At 37.7% G+C, this 19,434-nt stretch overlaps 2 protein-coding genes across 3 annotated transcripts in view; both read left to right on the top strand.

The window, feature by feature from the left end:
• Positions 1-19,434, top strand: part of LOC150078932 (BAR/IMD domain-containing adapter protein 2-like) — a 95,936-nt gene that overhangs the window by 11,405 nt on the left and 65,097 nt on the right. The window contains exon 1 of one of the 2 annotated variants that reach the window (XM_090383761.1): positions 11,223-11,361. The exons of the other annotated variant lie outside the window; for it this stretch is intronic. Within the exon in view, the coding sequence (XP_090239887.1) occupies positions 11,314-11,361 (48 nt within the window). The 5' untranslated portion in view covers positions 11,223-11,313. Of the gene's footprint in view, positions 1-11,222; positions 11,362-19,434 lie in introns of those variants that run through there. 2 annotated transcript variants of the gene reach the window in all.
• On the top strand, positions 4,970-9,982 carry LOC150078933 (cyclin-dependent kinase 1-like). The gene is made up of 3 exons (XM_090382891.1): positions 4,970-5,857; positions 8,951-9,071; positions 9,840-9,982. Exons 1-3 carry the CDS (start codon positions 4,970-4,972, stop codon positions 9,980-9,982), a joined length of 1,152 nt encoding a protein of 383 aa, XP_090239017.1.

The raw sequence follows: 19,434 nt of genomic DNA, 5'->3' as shown, positions 1-19,434 counted from the left end.
ATTTTCCGGAACTCTTGGCTGTATGGGTCTGGCGTCCTTTCTCCTGCTTTGAATACACAACTCCTCCTTCACTACGGATCATTCTGATGTATCTTTCTCCAAGAGGTCCAACCGTCTTTCATAACCCTTTGCTTATCATCCTTAGCCTTTCCGTTACTTTTCTACTCTTAACTATTTTCCCCCTTTCTGTCTAGAGCCCTTTTTTGGCACTCCCTACGTTTCTGTACTGCCCAACTTACTTTTCTCACTCTGTCTCTGCCATCACCCCTTTAGCCACACTCCCTGTTACACTTGCCACTTCTCTCTTTTTTCACACTGTCTCTCTCTTCACCCTGACGACCCCGACTTTTTCTCCACCGTTTCAACCTTCTTCCCCATCCTCTCTACTAATCCCAGGAATTCACCTAATCGTCCGACTTTTCTATTCGTTAAAAAAACTTACCATAACTATTTTTCCCAGTGTGCAAACCAAGACTTGTTCCGTAATTTTCTCGTCTAGTTCTCAGGATAGCACAATCCTTTCATGTCTGCCGTCCGTCGTCTTCCAGGATAGCCATTTTCGTCTTTTAACATTTGCGAAAATGCTGATCACTTACAAAAAAGTCGCCACAGTGACCTGGTTTTTTTTTTTCGATCCAAACGCTAGCCCATCAGGACTTATGTCCAGATGCTGCATAGATCAGATGCGTCTTAATCATCTGGATTTCACCGACCCATTGTTCTGTTTTCAGTAACCATTTTCCACTCGTTCACTAATGACCACTCCTTCTCTAGTGTGGGCGGCTGTTTTTTGTTTACTGTCAGTTCACCTCTTTTTCTCTCACGGATCTACATTTATGTTAATTTCTCTTCCATTTGACTGCTATTCAGTTTGAATATCTGTAATCGCTTATTTTCTAAATCTAGTATTCTTCCCATATATGCTTCTCTTAAATATCAAAAATTTCCCTTCCATATCAAAGATTAAATTATTCCCAAATTACAAATTTTTCCATAACCTCTAATTCTCTATATTTGTAAGATTGCATCTTACAACTTGAAGCCCTGAAAAATGGGGTACAGTTATGTTCTCTGAGCCTCGTTTTAGCCTACAAAACAGATTCTAGAAGTTATTTCATCTGAGACAACGAGGAATACGGTACCATCCCCCAAACATCAGAGAAAGGGACACTTACCGTGGAGGCAGTGTTCTTGTGTGGGGTTGAATAATGACCAGTGTTGGCAGCCTTTCATGTTTTTGATAGGGTTGCCATACTGCGCAGATGTACTGAGAAAAGATCCTCGAACCCTATGTGCAATTTTGTAGAGGTACTGTTGGCCCAGAATTTCTTTTCATGCACGACAACGCCATTACACATAGAGCCTGAGTGGTGGAGAATTTATCTTGAAACTGAAGATATCCAACAACTGCTGTCGTTATTATGATCACCACACTTAAATCCGATCGAACATGTGTGGGACGCCCTTGGGCGTTGCATTACACGCCTACAGTCAACTCCTCGGTCACTTGGTGAGCTAAGGTCTACGCTGGTGGAAGAATGGGATTTATTCCCACAGAATCTTATTGACATCTTTCTATCGAGCATTGTTCACCGTTGTCAGACCTGTTTAGCCGTTCGAGGAGATCATAGCCGTAATGATGTCATATGACCATATTTTCGAGCACCTTGTATCGACTTCTGCAGTGTGACCTTTTTGGTAATTCTTATACAACAGCTATAAACGTTCCTTATACCCGTGTGATGTTTCTCGCTCTGTGCTAATTTCATCGTTATTCTATGGTACACCACCCATACTAAATTTTGTTTCGCCTCATCGCAAGCTGGAAGAATTACACCACATTTTCTAAGTGTTCTGTTGTTCATTTTGTCGAGCAGTGTAGTTTGATAATTAGAATTTTGGGAACAACGCACTTACGATTTACAAGTGTTTTACTGAATTCACATAACTGGAATTTTCAGCTCAGTTTGTAAAAGCTCTCCTGAATCTGAAATAAAAATATTAGCCTCTTTGACATGGGTTGAAATCTTGCTCAGTCCAAATATGCCAATTTTTCAGTTATTTATTAATCCATTATTTTTTTATTCGTTTGTAGTTCAATGGGTACATTGCCCCTCTACCTGTTTGGAAGTAAGCTAATGTTTAATTCTATCACCAACAAAAGGAATTTAAAATCCCCTTTTCGCTGGGTACTGCAGTTTTTTGACCTCAGGTTGAATTGTTGTATTTTTCACATGGGATGAAAATTATACTGATGCAACTCTATAACAAACAAACCTTAAAATCCTGATTTCCTTATCCAATTCTATATTTCTTTGCTACTGATGGTTGGATTCTCCATGTAATATGCAGCTGAGGACACAACTTTCAACATTTTTCTGAAAATCTTGTATTTGGTCAGGAGTTTAATTCCGAGGAAGAAGACATTTTTATTACATTTGCAGCTGTTAAATTCACACTTGATAGAGGCATTTACAGGGATTATTTCTTTCGCAGAAAACTGTCTATTGGATTCTTTTGTCATTAGGTACTTATTGTATTTTGTAGCTTTTTTTGAAGGTAAGGAAGGGTGATATCTTACGTCCGCATTGAGTAACTTCCTTACCCAATTCTAATTTCAAATAAATACTACGATACTTTGAATTCTCTCGCCTTTCCTTAAGTTTTTTATTGCTTAGAGGAGATTTATTGCGTCATTTGGCACATAAACGTGCAAATGACTCGTATAAAATCCAAAGCACTTTCTGTAAAAAAAAAAAGAAGAGAAACTGTCGTGTGTTAAGAGGTTCTGTTTTTAACGATAAGAAAGTCGGTTTCTATCAGTTTCTAATGGAATATGCATTACACGATTTCAGAAATTGAAGTATGCCATCCGTATCCCGAACACGTGCTGGGATCTCATAAAAAACGAACGCCTGAAAGACGCGCTCACTCCAAGAAATACTTTGCGAAACGTCAATGAAAACAACAGCAGTCACTTTGTTATTAAGAAAGAGAGCTTCCCTGCACGACACCTTAGTTGTACAGTGTAGCAACCTTTCGGGATTGTGCTTTTTATTAAGAGATGACACCGAGGTTTCGGTAACTCGGCTATCGTCGAAATAACTGGTGTCCGCTACAATATCACGTCACCTTGCTCTCTATAACTTACCCTTCACGTGTCTGCGAATGGTTGTATTGGTGGTACAATGGCCATATAAATGCTGTTAAAACAAAGCCCAAGACCGTTGCAGTAGAAGCCTTAATTTAATGATGCTTTTGAACGAATTACAGGCGTTACTGCTACAAACAAAGTATCATTTTCTCTCTTTCTTTCTCTCGAGATGTCTCCTATGTAAATTCATAAAAAAGAATGCCCAGAGCCTTTTATCAGTTGTCCTTGTTTCGTAAGCCGGAAAAGCTAGTGCTGCCCTCTATACATCATGACTCTTGAACCCTCAAGAAATTCCAACAGATTCCTCACGTTCACGCTAACATCGTTTCCTCCTGCCTCCAGACACAGGATTAAGGCCTACTTAGGAAGAGCAGACTTGGTCAGATATTCTGCTCACGTATCACAGTCAGGGTCATAAATGGCTTACTACGAGAACTGTGTACAACGCAGACCTATCAAGTCGTTTTCTCCGATAACCAAGCCAATAGATAGGAGATTCCAGTGAGCAGCCTACGTTCCTCTTTCGTTCCCTCTCTTTGATTAGTTAATGTTATTCACTGTTGGTGTCTATACTTATATACTCCGGATCACGGACTCCGCATCATGGATTTACCAGGCACACAGCGATCTGCGTGGCATGTACAACATATGGTGTTGCCAGTGAGCCTGCTATATAGTTATTAATGTAATGGTTCGATGGACAGTAGCTTTGTTTTGGAACTCACTGACGTGTACAGATAATATAGAATAGAACTTTAATAAGTAATTACAGAATACTTATTTTTAGCTTTCATTCTATGACGTTTTTGCATCTTGTAACTTTAACTCGCCTTAAGGTTTTACGACAAAACTGTTGCATTCTTTTAAAGCAGGAAAGAATCCATCAAGTAATTCATTCTTCATCTTTACATTTCCCATTCAAAACATCAATAAGCCGACAGGGGATCATAATAGACAGAGAACACTAAGGGACAGCTAAGCATTTTTTCTCCTTTCATAATAGAATGCACTACTATAATATATCATTCATGAGGTCTTTCTTTAGAGCTGTGTGCCCACTGCCATCAAAGACGATTATATGAACACTGCGAAAACATCTGGAATTTCGAGAATTTCATTAAGATTTTTGTCTGAAAGCTGTTGGCTGCAGTTTTGCATGCGAGAATGTTAAGATAACAAAGAACACATTGAAACAGTCTTCTGGCTTTGTACTAGACGCTAGTTTGTTTTCTCCTTCTTTTTTTGTTAATGCACGTTCTAAAATTTGCTACCATTTTTATGTCTCTGTCGTAATACTGCGGGGATGGTGCGCAAACATCTCTTTTAAAAAAAGGGAAGGACAAATGTTTTAAAAAAGCTGTATCTGTTATATGTTTGGCTTTGGTAAAAAAAGTAGACATTACAGAATGTTAAAATGCTCATTGAATTTTTTTGTTTAATTATGATGTTAAAATGCTCATTAAAGTTGTTTGTTTAATTATGATGTTCCTATATAAAGAAATAATTAATGCACTATATAAATATCACCGCACAGTTTGTTTTTTTGGTATATCTGTTGATTATTCCTCGTAAAATTTTTCTTTGTTTAAAAAGCTTGGAAAAATCCCAACAAGTGGAAATCTTTTAAAATTATTTCCCCAAATATCAAATTATAAATATTATAGTCAACAATGTAATTAATAATTAATTGTTTAAATTTAATTATTGCCAATTTAAGTTAGTTTAAGCACTTGTTAGTTTACACAGCAGCAGTCCATCATATAACATCACTCCATCATTTCATCTGATGTTATTATTTTTTCTCCTTAAATTCGGATGTCCGAAATAGTAAACCTGTGGGAGCAACTGGCAATAGAATGGTTAGAAAATGAAATGCGCTATACGTTTGTAAGTGTTCTAGGAAGAGGTACCTATGGAGTTGTTGTTCATATTCGAAAAGAACAGGAGGATAGGGCTGCAAAGCTTGTACGAAATGTCAGATACGGTGAATTGTCTTTGTGGAAGAAGTTAGACCATCCTAATCTTCTTCCTCTATTAGAAATTAATCTAAAAGACAAAGACAAAAAGGGACCTACTATCTTTTTGACGCCATTGCATATCGGAACTTTGAAAGATGAAATACTAAAGATGGAGTTCAGACTAAATTTCGATGGACTCGGACGAGCGAAGAAATATTTGCGTGACGTTGTCATGGGATTAAAATATCTCCACGAGAATGAATTCTGCCATTTGGACTTGAAGCCCGATAACATTCTTATCAGTTTTGATGACAGAGCAGTGATTGGTGATTTTGGGGGACTTCAAGAAGCGACCATAAACAATACGATTGAAATGCCTGACTTATATTTCCCACCGGAAATGACGTCATTCTGGAAAAGCAAAATCATTGGCGAGAAAGTTGACATGTGGGCGTTTGGACTGTTAACGTTGGAAATTGTAACTATTTTTGGATATAAAAAGAAGATGAAGAGAGTTGAACCAAGTAACGCAATTGCAATAGCAAGACATATGGCCACTTTTCGCTACATGAATAAGAGGTTGCATATTGTTTATCCCAGGTGCGAAATCAAAGAAGAAGAAGTGGCACTCATTGTCCAATTTGTTAATGGATTCATTCGGATGAGACCCAACAAACGGATGCCAGCTGATGAAGCACTTCAACATAAATACTTATTTCTGGAGAAGGAGAAACATACTGAGAAGGTAAACAAAGTAAATTACAATTTTTATTAGAATGAATAACCGATAATTTTTATAAACATTGTCAGAAAAATTTCTTTTTTCGAATCCTTCATGTTACCATGGAATAATCTTGGTCGCATTAAGACAATTTTGTGATTTCTTTATACCATGGTGGTTTCTTTATACCATGCTTATCATTTAATGAAGAGACTTGAGCCTGACTCTGGAAAGACCTTGCCCAGTTGTCATTTTACACTGGAATCTGGTTCGTGGCTCTGACTTTGTATATAGCAAAAATTAAGGATTGTTGGTAACATGGCAGTAAGAGTTAGTTAGTTTTGGTTTATTTAAGATAAGTGCTGAGACAGCTAACGCTTTGAAGCTTGAATATGCCAGAATATTGTGCCTGTAAGTTGTGCATTTTAGACAGCCATGTAGAATTTCTGCAATTGGAACTGATCTCTGAACTGACATTTTCAAACCAAAACGGCAGAGCACTAACTGCGTTGCGAAGGGAACTGCATGCTAGGATAGTTCGGTGGATATAAGTGAGTTTTCAATGTTTTCAGTTTGAAGGTGTGAAAAAATCGAGGCTTTTCTTGATGGCGGTGTGACGTGGGCACTGCACTTAAGCCTAAATACTTAGTTCGAGTAAGTGCTACATAAATATGTAGCACTTACTCGAACCAGCTTCGATCAGTTTAAGCCCATTGGAAATTGCCGAAATTACCCTTTGATACACTCGCCCTCGTTGCAGTCGACATTCTAGGCTCTTTCCAAAGATGTTCTCTGTTCATATCAGGTTTCAGGACAATTGTGTAATCTTTTTCCTGGCGTCATAGCATGAAAGGTCCAGTTCCAGAGAGCTTGCAGAGTGCAAGTACAACTTAGTTTTCGAATATGGTGCGAGCTTGGGAATTTTCGGCACTACGACTAGAGATCTTCAACCAAATAAAAAAAAAAACAGTCTCAGTCCATGACATGTCCTCCTTTGTACTTCTTTGTTGGGACACTACCTTGCAGTCGATAATATTTTCCAGAATTTTCCAGTCTCGTTTGATCACTAGACCTAAACATTTATGTAGTTCTACTCGTCTCCTTGTAAACTCTTCTTTCTCTCCCTTCTCTTAAAATCCAAGTCTCTGCAACCTCCTAGCAGGAAGTAAACTCAGAAAGTTTAATAGTGGACAGAGCTGTTGACATCTGAAGCATCGATTTCAGATTCTGTGATGATTTCACTGATGATGTAGTCATTCTCTTAAAGATTCACCGATTCCTTTTTGTCAGTTTTCTGACAAACAAACAAATCGAATTACCGGACGTAGATTTTGCATGTCGCATGGTCCTTGGTATTCATAATCTTAGCCACTGTTGATTTTAAAAATCTGAAACAGACTATTGCAACACGTGCTGAGAAATTTATGATATGGAAACCAGCAATCTTACTTTTATAGAATACTGAAAGCACCTTACTGTTATTCTTACTGGCATTTGCTGATACCTCTAACGTTTTGTGCACACTTTTATACTTTCTAATTATTGAATATGCTCTTATTCCATCATTGGATGCAGGGAAGGTAGTCTAGGAGTTAGTTCGGGCATACAATAGTACACGCGTTTGAGATGACCATGGTTCGAGCTCACATGACTGATAAATGCAGTCATTATTGCAGTAATGATTACTTGTAAATTCCTGTGACCTAAGCCTGCGTATTAACAGAATTTTTAACATTATCTGCTTTCTCTGTGGCGTCATGTATATATAGAGACAGAGTTTTAGTTTTTAATGCGTTCTGTTTCGAAAGGCCTTGGCAGGAATTTCTACAAGACAGTGGCATTCAGATTTTTGAATAAAATTGACAGTGGAGTGTATGCACACTCCACTGTCATTTTTTATTTATTAACATCTGCCCACTTCCCCTGATAGGCATTTAAGTATACTAATGAGCCAAAATATTATGACCACTTACTTAACAGCCTGTTAAGCCGCATTCCCCCGTTATAACCGCTTTACCCGACGTGGCATCGATTCCACGAGACCGCGGAATGTGTCCTCAGGTATCCTGAACCAGCTGGACAGAAGAACGTCCTGGAGCTAGGTAAAAGAGCGAGGCGCTGGCGTGGACTTGCGAATGCTGCGTTCCACCGCACCCCACAAATATTCGATGGGACTGATGTGGGGGAAATTTGGCAGTCAGGGGAGCACAGTAAATGCTTGAACATGATCCTTGAACCATTCCTACACAATGTGGACCTTGTGGCGTGGAGCGTTTTCTTGTTGAGTCTAGTGCCATTTGGATGCACGGTCTTCATATAGGGCACAACATGGTCCGAAACAATGCCAGGATAGGATCTGGCAGTGAGGGTGTATTTAGAGGGGATGAGTGGTCTCAGTAATGCCCATGAAAACATCACCTCAAACTATAATACCACCGCTTCCGGCCTATTTTCACCGAACCATGCAGTCTGGTTACGTCTGTTCACCTGCTTGCTGTCCATTGGCATGATGGAGCTGGAACCTTGATTCATCAGACCTAGCGACTCTTCCCAGTCAATCCAATATCCAGAAATGGTGCCCCTGCCCAATGGAGGTAGAGGTGTGGATGGCGATTGTTTTTTTTTTGTTGTTGTTGTAGAGCTTTAGGCCCATCAGCGACTTAAGCCATATTTCACCGTATATATTATGTCTGTAAATTGGGCGTGTTCTGTGGTCAATTTGCCTGTTTCCTGGACAAAAAAGCTGCTACTCTTGCCTGAAACCAAAAAAAGATCTCACAGTTCAACGTGATGATAAGTAATATAGTAGTTCACGAGCATTAATATTAAGGAATTGAAATAACTGCGATTCCGGAATTGGGGAAAATTCTAAAGCCCCTTTTTTACACAATTCTACGGAGTGCAGTTCTTCCAAAAACACCAAAAAACGCAAGGTGACGGTTTGGGATGTACAGAGGATGCTGAATCACTTCCCGTTGTAGTTTATGGACAGCTGTCATAGACTATTCAGCTGAGTATAAAAAGAAAGTTATTTATTAAATACAAATTGCTAATTAACATTAATTCATACTTGAAATAAAAGTAAATAATTTTAATGGATATGTATATGTTAACCAGGAGGAATCAGAAAAGGAAAACACTCCCACCGTTCCATCAAATACAAATGGTATTCCTACAACAAATGTAGAAGATATTAAAGTGGATGATGCTGTCGAAATCACTGAAAGTTATGGAAAAAGTAAGTGGGATATTTAAATCATTAACAACGTCGTGGACAGGTAATAAAACATCATATAATTTTCTTAGTAATATCTGATATATAATTAGGCCAAGAACTACATTGATTGGAAAAAAAGAGTGTTTATAATAGCACAAAACAAAACTTTATATATCCTAAATTGCGCATGTCAGATAATAATAAAATTACAAGCGCAGCAAAATGTTTCCTGGATAGAACTTATTTATTTGGTCCAAAGAAGTGCTCCATCGTTTTCTATTAATCCCAAGCTACTATCAGTCTATTTAAGACAATGGCACGCTTTATTTTCCCTTACCATTTCGGGTTATTGTCTTTGAGAGTTGGCTGTAAAAGCAAAGTATAGTATCGACTGAAATAATGGAAGTTTTAATGATGGATTAGTTGACGTTGAAGTGAAAAATAAGAAAATTCCAAGTTAGAAATTCCAGTGAATCATCGAACTATAAAAAGTAGCTGGAAACTAAGTGATAGATGATGACAACGCTAAAACATATTACACTAATAAAATTACAAAACATGTAAGTAAAGAAAGAAATATAAGTAGCTGTAAGAAGCTTTTTAAATTGATTAGATCATGGCTTCTAAACTCAAGTTTTTGGGAACAGGAAACGTAAGTCAACGCACAATTCAAACAGTGTACGCATATTGACAGAGACATTTTAAATCGTATAATTAATAGTTGAAGTTCATACATATATTATATTGTATTTAGGCTAAGAGATAATGAGGTTTCATTATTTGTTACAGATTCTCGAGATGGTAAAAGCAAGAGTGGGCGTGGTAACAAATGGAAAGGCCTACTTTTGCGCTGTATTTTTCCTGGGTGTGGATTTGACCATTATGGTGAAAGTAATTCTGAAGAATTTGAATACTTTGTGGAGCCGGATTAGGAGAGAGAATTTCTTTACGATGGAGGAATGTGTTGAGTTTTTGACTAGATGTGTAATCGGGGTCAAGGTCAACTGTATTGAGCAAATGTTATTCGTGAATTAGTTTTTCTGAGTGTGATTAAACTTTTTATTTTCAAATATGAATTTTTAATAATATAGGTGAACAGAGAACAAAGAGTTGCCCTTTTAAAAATCAGAGGTCAGATTCTTTAATGAAGCAAGGTATTTTCATGGGCCTTTTCACAAATTGATCGAGTTAGTCGGTCTCAGGAAAGGTTAGCATGGTTTTTTCTCCCGGAAACTCGGTTTTTGTCCAACAAACAGCAAATAGACCACAGAACACACGCGATTTACAGACATATGATGTACATCGCAATATGGCTTAAGCTGCTGATGTGTCTCAAACTTTACAGCAACTAACGAACCAGTACTTGAATCGATATTAAAGGAAAATTTAAACAAAATAACGCATTAGTTGATATACTTATGATACTCTTGTGAAAAGCTGTTTCCCAAAAAGATTTGAAAAATATTTAAATAAAAAATCAAAAGTTACTTCACAATGTCTTTAAAAGCAAGAAACTCAAAGCCAAATATATTAAGCTAAAGATAAACCACCAATTCTAAAAATCCAGTCTTTCTATTACCACTAAACACCAAACAAAAGGGGTGGAGGGACATTAAAAACTGTTTTCGTTCAAATACTTGACAGTTCCTTGTACAGTTCATTAAGCTACCCAAGAGAGATTTGATTAAAACATTTACCACTTGTTACTGTTTTTCAACAGTCTTTAAGAGAACGTGGCGCAGTCGTGGGAAAAAGAACAGCGCTGAGTTCGTCCATACATCAAAGAGCTGCATCCGAGATTATAATGTTGTCATTTATAACTCGAGAATTTCACGAATGCTTTCAGAAATTCGGTAAGAAATGAAAGGAAAGAAAGTATATTATTTGTTTAGCTTATTACACGCAGTAATAACTTCTAGACACAAATAGTTTTTTACCCCCAAGTTGTTGATCAACAGTTTTCAGAGAGGGCGTTATTAATTGCATCTGCGCATTTAAAATGATTAATATTGTGTCATTGTCTGTGCGGCCCTAACTAGATTTTCATGCATTCTTTCTCTTTCGCATCTGTACGGCGCTAGTGTCATTCATTGGGATGATGACGTCAGAGAACAGTGTCGTCTGCTGCTACTCGCTTCTGCTTAAAGCGGCAGATCTAGTAGGGCGCGCCTAGCGCGAGGAGTTGTGGTTTAACCATTTATTGAGAAGATAGTGTTTTAGGTCTTTTGAACGATATTGGTGCTGGAAAAGGAAAAATTATAATATGGCCGAAACAGAAGAAATGGCTAAATTGGTGGATGGAGCTTACAAGGTAAGGTTCTTCTGCCCTTTGAGTAAAAATTGTGTTGACTCATCTTAAACTAAGAAAACTCTACGCGCAAGTTTGCTGATGCGAATTTTCTGGAATTGTGTTCGTTTAGCTATGTGCGTTACGATATAATAATTATTATCTGAGAAGAAATGAAAAATAAAGTGTAGATAATCTACGAAGGTCTCTTGTGGTATATATTTAAGTCGATTATTCTGAAAGGCTTACTGTTTTGCGTTATCTTTGCAGAGGATGATGGTAAATTGCAGAATTAGTTCTATTTGTTTAAAAACAATATCAAACTTTATAGTTTTTTTTTGAAGAACGAATTTTACTGTAATAGAAATTTTTACTACTACAGAATAAATATTTTTATCTCATTTTAAATATTATATACATTAATTGTATTATTTCCATAACTGCTGTATATTTGCAATTAAAACTTGTATTTTATTTATATTATTTTATGTATACGATAGCTGATTTTTTTTGAATTTAATATACGATTTTTTGTGAATATTAAATTTATGATTTTATTAAATATTTCTGCACTCCCACTTATTTGTAATACAAATGTAAATATTTCAATTAGTTCGCATTCGTAATTACTGCTACTTTTTTCAGTTAATTAATCAAATACTTTTTGAGCCAGCCAGTTGATTAATGAAGAAATCAGATGTAAATTGAGGGAATTCTACCTTATGCCGCTGTATTAATCATTCCAATCTTTGTTTTTTTTCTCCCTCAGACTTCGGAAATGCTTTTAATAAATGGACGTTATTCTTAATGATAGCCTTAGCAATAATTTAAGCAAAGAAGAGTGTATTGATCGTTTAGTTTTGAGTGGTTCAGAATATGGTAAATCATTTATAGAGGAATATTCTTTGGGAAGACGATCCCTTAGGATTACTTCGATTTGTCGCGCGTTTCGGAATCTAAAATTTAATACAAGACTGGCGGATTAACGCTGTTCAATTCAGTGTACTGTTTATGTGATTTTGTCAAGCATGCGCGTTATTTCAATAAAATTATTACTTTTAAATTAATAAAAAGGCCATCAAGGCGTGCTTGGACATAATCGTGGATGTCCTCATATTTTCTGAAAAAGTGAAACTTTTTAAATTCAAAATTTAAAGAGATTTTTGAAAAACATTTAATTTTGTTTTTATATAAAATGATATTCGTGTTATTTTGTTATAATTAGCTGCCGAATACTATTTTGAGAAATTAATGGAATTTTTATTTTCTGGAAACTTCAATTTATTCGAAGGGTTTTACCCTCCATCTTGAAAGTCAGGTGTCATATTTTTTTCTGCGTTGGAATTGGATCGGAGCCTGCGTAGTTGAAGGACATCTGCTAATTGTGTTGTTCTGAGAGCTGGGGGAAGGTGGAGTTTAGTGTTGGCCCATTTTAACAGCCAGAATTTGGCAGCAAATATTTTTTTAAGGTTCGATTTGGCAGCCTAAGCCCATATCTCTGAATCATATAGTACTGTCGTGCATAGATTTCATACGATGTACAGTTTTACCAGCTATTGGTCGTTGGTTTGGAGCAGCTGTTTCTTGGCGCCCCAGCATAGTGAAGTCAGCCTCGGTTGTATTGAGGTTATCGTGATCGGCGAAGGATAGCTTGAAGTTCAAAACGACCCCTTGATCTTTGTGCGTTTGAATACTTGGGACTGAGGAGCCATTGAGCGCAGGCTCCAGCATTATTGGGCTGCCCTTTAGTGAGAAAATGATTTGTGCCGATTTCAGAGAATTAATATGGAGATTGAATGCGTTGAGGTAGTCATCTACGTCCTATAGTTTCCTATTGATTTGCTGTGTGGTTTCGGCTGCCGAGCTGGATGTCGATATCGTAGTACGGAGCTTGACATCGTCAGCATACCTGACCCAATTGCATTTGTTGCCCACAAACGGCACCATTATTTCCGTGAAGAGAACGTCGGACAGGATCCTGCTTTGAGGCACACCAGCAGTTACATGACGTATGAAGGTCTTCGTTTCGATCTTTAGCATAATGGCACTCTTGGATAGGAGAGATTCTAGAAACGAGAGAACATCATTGCGGAAATTGAAATAGCTTTCTAAGAGATGTAAAAGTTGGGGCATATAGATGGTATCAAATGCAGAATGGATACCAAGATATATAACTGACAGCTCCTGTCTTTGTTCTAAGGCTTCCAAGATGTGCAGTGTGGTTGGTTGTTGTAAGATTCGTTATAGTTGACTTTCCTGAGATCCCATAAATGTATTTGCTGAGGACTGTCACAGAGAATTTGTTGGGTAATGGACGGTAGTAGTGTTTTCTCCAGAATTTTTAGCAATAAAGAGGCGCAAGCGGTGGGCCTCTCTTGGCATGGGGGAGTTGATGTGGACGAATGGTTATACAAGTGGTTTCTAAAGAAGCATAGGGAAGGGGTACTCTTGGGGAAATTTTAAAAGCACATGCACTTAAATTTCATAAGCTATATGGTGGAGATGACACGTTTAAAGCTTTGGAGATGGAAGGCTCGTCATGGGACATCCCGGATATTCCAGGTTAGTCTTGTACGCGAATCTGTATTTGACGACATTAGAGCAGCAGAAGTTTTTTTGAATTTCTGCCTAATGTGATTCAAGATACTGAATTCACAGAGGAACAGTTGTACAACTGTGATGAAATAGAGCTGCACTATAAACTTCTCCTCGATAAGTCACTGGATATTAAAAAGGCATACAAAAATCGGGCATGAAAATTAATAATGAGAAAATTACTTTGTTACTGTGAGCAAACAACACTGGAAATCACAAGCAAAAGCCATTAAAAAATTGTAAAAGTCGAAGTTACTGGTGTTTTAAGCAGTTCAATATGAAATCCCTACGTGTGATTTATAAAAAATAGCTCCAATGCTTGGATGACCAGTGATATTTTTGCTTCATGGTTTGAAAGTGAGCTTGTACCTTCGGTGAGACGCCACTTGTTTCCCAAAAAAATCTGAAGAAAAGGTCTGTTACTGTTGGATCACTGCCCAGCTCACACTTCGGCCGGTGTCCTGAAATTGAAAGAGGCAAGATCAGAGTAGTGTTTCTGCCAAGGAATACAACTGGACTAATTCAGCCCATTGATCATGGCATTATTCAAGCCTTCAAAGTCTACTCTCAGTGGTGAGCTACTTCCGAACTCAGAAACTGAAGTTCTAGAATTTTTGAAAACATTGCATACAATTTTGGATTAGCATAGGAGAAAGCAAGCTCAACACAGTTGAAAACTTTTGGAAAAAATGTATTGGAAAAGACGAGATCACTAATGATAATTTTGAATTATCAGCTTTACAGAACAAGAAGCAAAGGCTGCTTGTAACGTACTTGGTGGCAGTCTTGGAGTAAATGACCTGCTTCTTGGACTCAGGTGGATGCCGAAGCTCCATTTGCGCGTTACCCGAGCGAGGAAGAAATCGCAGTCTCTGTGAACAGTGGGAAGACAATCGGCAAACAAAGGCCAGCGACATAGGGAGGGACTCAGAAGATAATGTGGACGACAAGTGTAAGGAAAAACCACCAGAAATTAACAAAGTGCTTGAAAACATTAATGAGGTGATGTCATGGTTAGAACGTCACAGTGATACTGAACATCTCCATTTATTTCATCTGACCATTATTAAGAATTGTGTACTGAAAAAATGCTGTCGTCACTAACATTAATCTAAATTACATGACTGTTGCAGACCGGATGCTTAAAATATAAGTCCATAACAGCAAGTGAATGATATAATCTTTAATACTTTGTTGTTGTTGTGTGTAGGATTTTAGGAGCATCGGCGACTAAGGCCATATTGCTCAGTGTGTGTTGTGTGTGAATTGAGTGGGTTCTGAGGTCGATTTTGTGTTTGCTGGATGAAAAACCCGATTTTCCGGGAGAGAAAACCGCGCTACTCTAGCCTAAGTAACTCAGTCACGTTGTGAAAAAGGCCCATAAAAATCCCTCCCTTCATCGACGGGGTTCGAACTCAGGTCTTTTCCACCCGGTGTGGGGAGGACGACGATTCTACTAACTATGCTACTATAAAGGCTTTATACTTTGTCTTTTAGTCTGTATACTCATGAAACTTTAAACAAAGTATTTATTTACTAAGTAAAGTGTATTTATATAAAAAAAAAACTGGGAAAAATGGTAAAATGTTTTCGGCTGTAATGCGCTTCTCTTATAACAAGGTTATTAAAGTTGTTGCCTGTCATCCGCGTTATATCGAGGTTTTATCGATAAATATACATTTGTAATTAAAATCAAATTTTTTTAGTGTTGTGCCTTTAACTAACAAGAAAACAAAATATTTAATCAAAGAAAACTGACAGAATATATTCGATAAAAAAATTCACGTGGGTTTGCTAGGTGTCGGCAGTCGATACGTTTAAAGTACGTCATAACAGAACATACCTTTCTACACTCACTAATACCAGGAACATTTGGAAAGTAATAGGACTAATGCTATTCCCAACCGAACCCCCCCCCCACTATCTGAATTGGTTGCTCGTAGAGGATTGTGCGTTTTCCAAATAAGGGCCGCTAACTAGGCTTCAGGTACTGCATGTCTGGAACGTGCAGACATGCACGTTTCTGTTCGATTTAGTGCTGAAGGAACAGTTGGAATGTTTGTAGTTGTTTACAGTGTCTGATGATATGTATCTGTATTTCAAGGAGCTGTTACTTTTATTTTTCGCTTGGAGAAGAAAAGACCTGAAACTCAAACCACGATACAGATAGTTTCTAAGGAAGAGTGTGATAGCACCGACCCCTAGAAAATGGACCAAGTAATTCATGAAGAGCTCCAATTTGTTTATCAGGTTCGTAACAAGCTGAACAGTGCAATTGATGTAACTCAAATTATGCTCGAGTACTTTGGACTTCACTTTGGTTTGGACGCCGAGGTTAGCAAAGCAGTTATGGGTGTTTCCACGAAGCCGCTGTCGAATCATCGCTTGAAGGTTGACTCAGTGTCGGAAACGGTGTACAGATCCAGTGGGGGGAAGACTTCAAGTCTTATAAAAGTAGGTTTACTGTAATGTCAGGAGTATTTTTCAGAAATATGGACTACTCTCGTAAACCAACTTTCCTAAGTGCCACAATGTGAATAAACGTGAAGGTTATGGTAATAAAAGTAAGTTACCATTTCCATGATATTCACCATGCCAGAGTTATTAAAGTAATTTTAGGCGTGCATGTTGCTTATACGGATAAAAACGTGGAAGTAATGTACCGTTCTAATTTTCATTAGAAAGGAGCGGGCATTACAACACGAACGGGCCTTATCTAGTTAGTAAACAAAATATCAAGCACTATTATTAATTCAATGTAGTATGTCCTTTGTATTTAAAAGTTTATGGCTGTTTCGTGTTTTATAATAAAAAAAATTACACGAAACTTTCTCTGGCTACTCTTAGGCTGCGAATCTCTTGAGTTAGAACGTTAATGGCTGTCTTTGGAACAACTGTTTGAGAGGAGGGCAATAGTTAATTAGCCCAAGAGTTTAAACAGTACTTCATTACGACATATCCTTAAAACTGATAAGGGTTTTAATTTATAATAAAGGCATTTATTTTGTGCGCTGGAGCTAGATATCTTGCTGTGTTGGAAAGTGGAGGACTGTTTAATAGTCCCCTGGAGTCTATGATGTTATAAAAACAAACGACTGCTCCATATTACGGGTATTCACGAAAGCATCAATGCACAATAAGTTTTGACGATGCTCTGAGTTCAATAATATTATCATTATTAACAATCTAGAGTTATCTTATAAGGGCTATCTAAGAATGCTTCGAGGTGATTTAAAACCAAAGAATGCACTTTGATAAACATCAAAAAGATTATAGCATTTTAATACCTAAGCATAGAAGTGCAATGAAATAAGGGATGAGCTAATGAATAGGAAATTCCAGTATAATATTTCATTGCAGAAACATGGTGATACACAATTTTTTTTTTAATGTGATCTCTTTATACCTTTTGTATATTTATTCATGAAGCTGTCGCGAATTTTGATATCATCAAACGTGTTTGGCAAACAGCATTAGAATTTTACTCACTGCATTTCGAACGTCGTCATCCTTGAACTTCGACCCCCTCCCTCCACCAAGTGCATCTTTTAGTGGCACAAACATGTGAAAATCAGAGTATGCAAGATCATAACTGTATGGCGGATGTGATAAGATCTCAAATTTCGATTTCTCGATGCTTTTCAGCATTGATCTGGCAGTGTGGTAGCAAGCATTCTCCGGTAGTTAAGGAACTACGTATTTGTGATGAAATTATTAGTGACAACAATTTATCCCTAATTTCATCGAAATTGATGCGCCGTCTAGGTTCTCCAGCACGTTGAACTGTGTAAGGTATTGCGGCTCGGACTGTGACCGGCAATGTTCATTTTCTGTATTAGAACTACCTTCTTGAACACTTCACCCCATTTATAGGGCCTAGTTGAAAATTGAAGCCTTTTTTTTGATCCAAAACTATCAGGATTTATAATAACTCCAGTAGACCCAGAAAGATTATTCATAGAGAAAAACCACAGGGTGGAAGTTTTCCGAAATGCATACCTTCAGCAAGCTTTAAATAAAAATAGTCTTACCGAAGCTGATTTTACAATGCGAAACTTTTTGTATTTGGTTCCTGTAACAGCGTGCTGGCGAGTTTTTGTACACTTTTCTGATGAGGTTGGCTAGCTTCACAAGAAATGTTGTGGTCAGTTTTAAAAAGCTCATGCTAGGCAGAAGAGAAAAGGCATCAGCAACAAATTAATATTAATGCACAAGCAAGGATTATTGGCGGCTTCTTAGTAGGTCCTTTTTGTTTTGCTTGGAAGGTTAACTGGAATACCGTGAATAAAAGATTAATTTCTTTTATTCAGGTAAAAATTTGCAGCCCATTCATAATAGATTCCCCTCCTGCTCATCTTCAACAGGATTCTTGCGTCTGTAATTACACCTTCAATCTGGAAAGAGTATATCGCTAAGTACATACTAAAGAACAACAGACAAAAATACAAAGTATTCAAAGTATTTTTGTTTACTGCAGCCTCCAGGGTTTCCCCTATTGCCGCAATGATTCTTGTAGGTTTTTTTAAGCCGGCGAGTGTGTGTATGGGGAGGTTTTTGTTTGAGTGTTTGTTTTGTTGAGTGTTGTATGCCGGCACCTGGAGACTTTGCAGCCAGGAGGCAAGAACAGATATATCTTGCGTCCTGACTCCCGTCCCTAGCCACGTGGAGGCGCTCCAGGGAGTCTGGTTTTCACAAAAGGAGGTTCTTGAACCTCTATATGTTTATACAATAATATTAAAATAGAGATAAATATAGCAATAAAAGAGTAAATCATCAAGTGTGGATAGAGTTGGTTTAGTTGAGTGGGGATCAATTAATGGAGTGAATGTTTCTAGTGTGTTTTACATACAATATGGTAATAATTTAAAATAAGTTAAGTTTCGTCAGGAGATTAAAACATAGCGTGTGGATGAATTTAGATTTAGTTAAGGGGAGCAGTAAAGTAGTGGGTGTTTCTAGTGAGTTTAGCATGTTCAATGTTTAGGTTGTCCAATGATCTATACCAAATATTGGCCCTTGTAGGGGCCCATCCTGCCAGAAGAGGGCACAGCGTAACAATCAATTCCATGCACCTGCGGCAGCCACGACGGAGCCGCGGCGACAGACACAAACCAGTGCACCACAACCGCGGCACCCCCGGAGCCACAGCAAACCTGAACAAAAGTGAACACTTCTAAGTTAGTAATTACTACAATTTTACAGTTGACAATATAAATACTTGGCAAAACAGCCACTGTCGCAACAACACTACGGCCGAAGACACAACCAGTGTCCTTAACCACAGCGCTACCGCAACAGCAACTTAACAGTTCTAAGGTAGTTAAGAATATCTTATAATTATCATAGCTATACAGTTCACAGTTATCTTTGCTCGTCCTACAGGGTTTAATTTCATCTTGAGGGGAAGCACCGCATTCAAGACACACATTCTTGCAGGGCTCAATCCTGTCCTAGAGTGTGTGGAGATGAGTTCATTGTGTGTTTTGCGAGTAGAAGGACGGA

This window comes from Mastigoproctus giganteus, chromosome 10, assembly GCF_048544385.1.
Source record: "Mastigoproctus giganteus isolate SK-2022 chromosome 10, ASM4854438v1, whole genome shotgun sequence".
NCBI lineage: Eukaryota > Metazoa > Arthropoda > Arachnida > Uropygi > Thelyphonidae > Mastigoproctus > Mastigoproctus giganteus.
The sequence above is the reverse complement of the archived record's forward strand: the minus strand, read 5'-3'. Positions and strand labels throughout refer to the sequence as shown.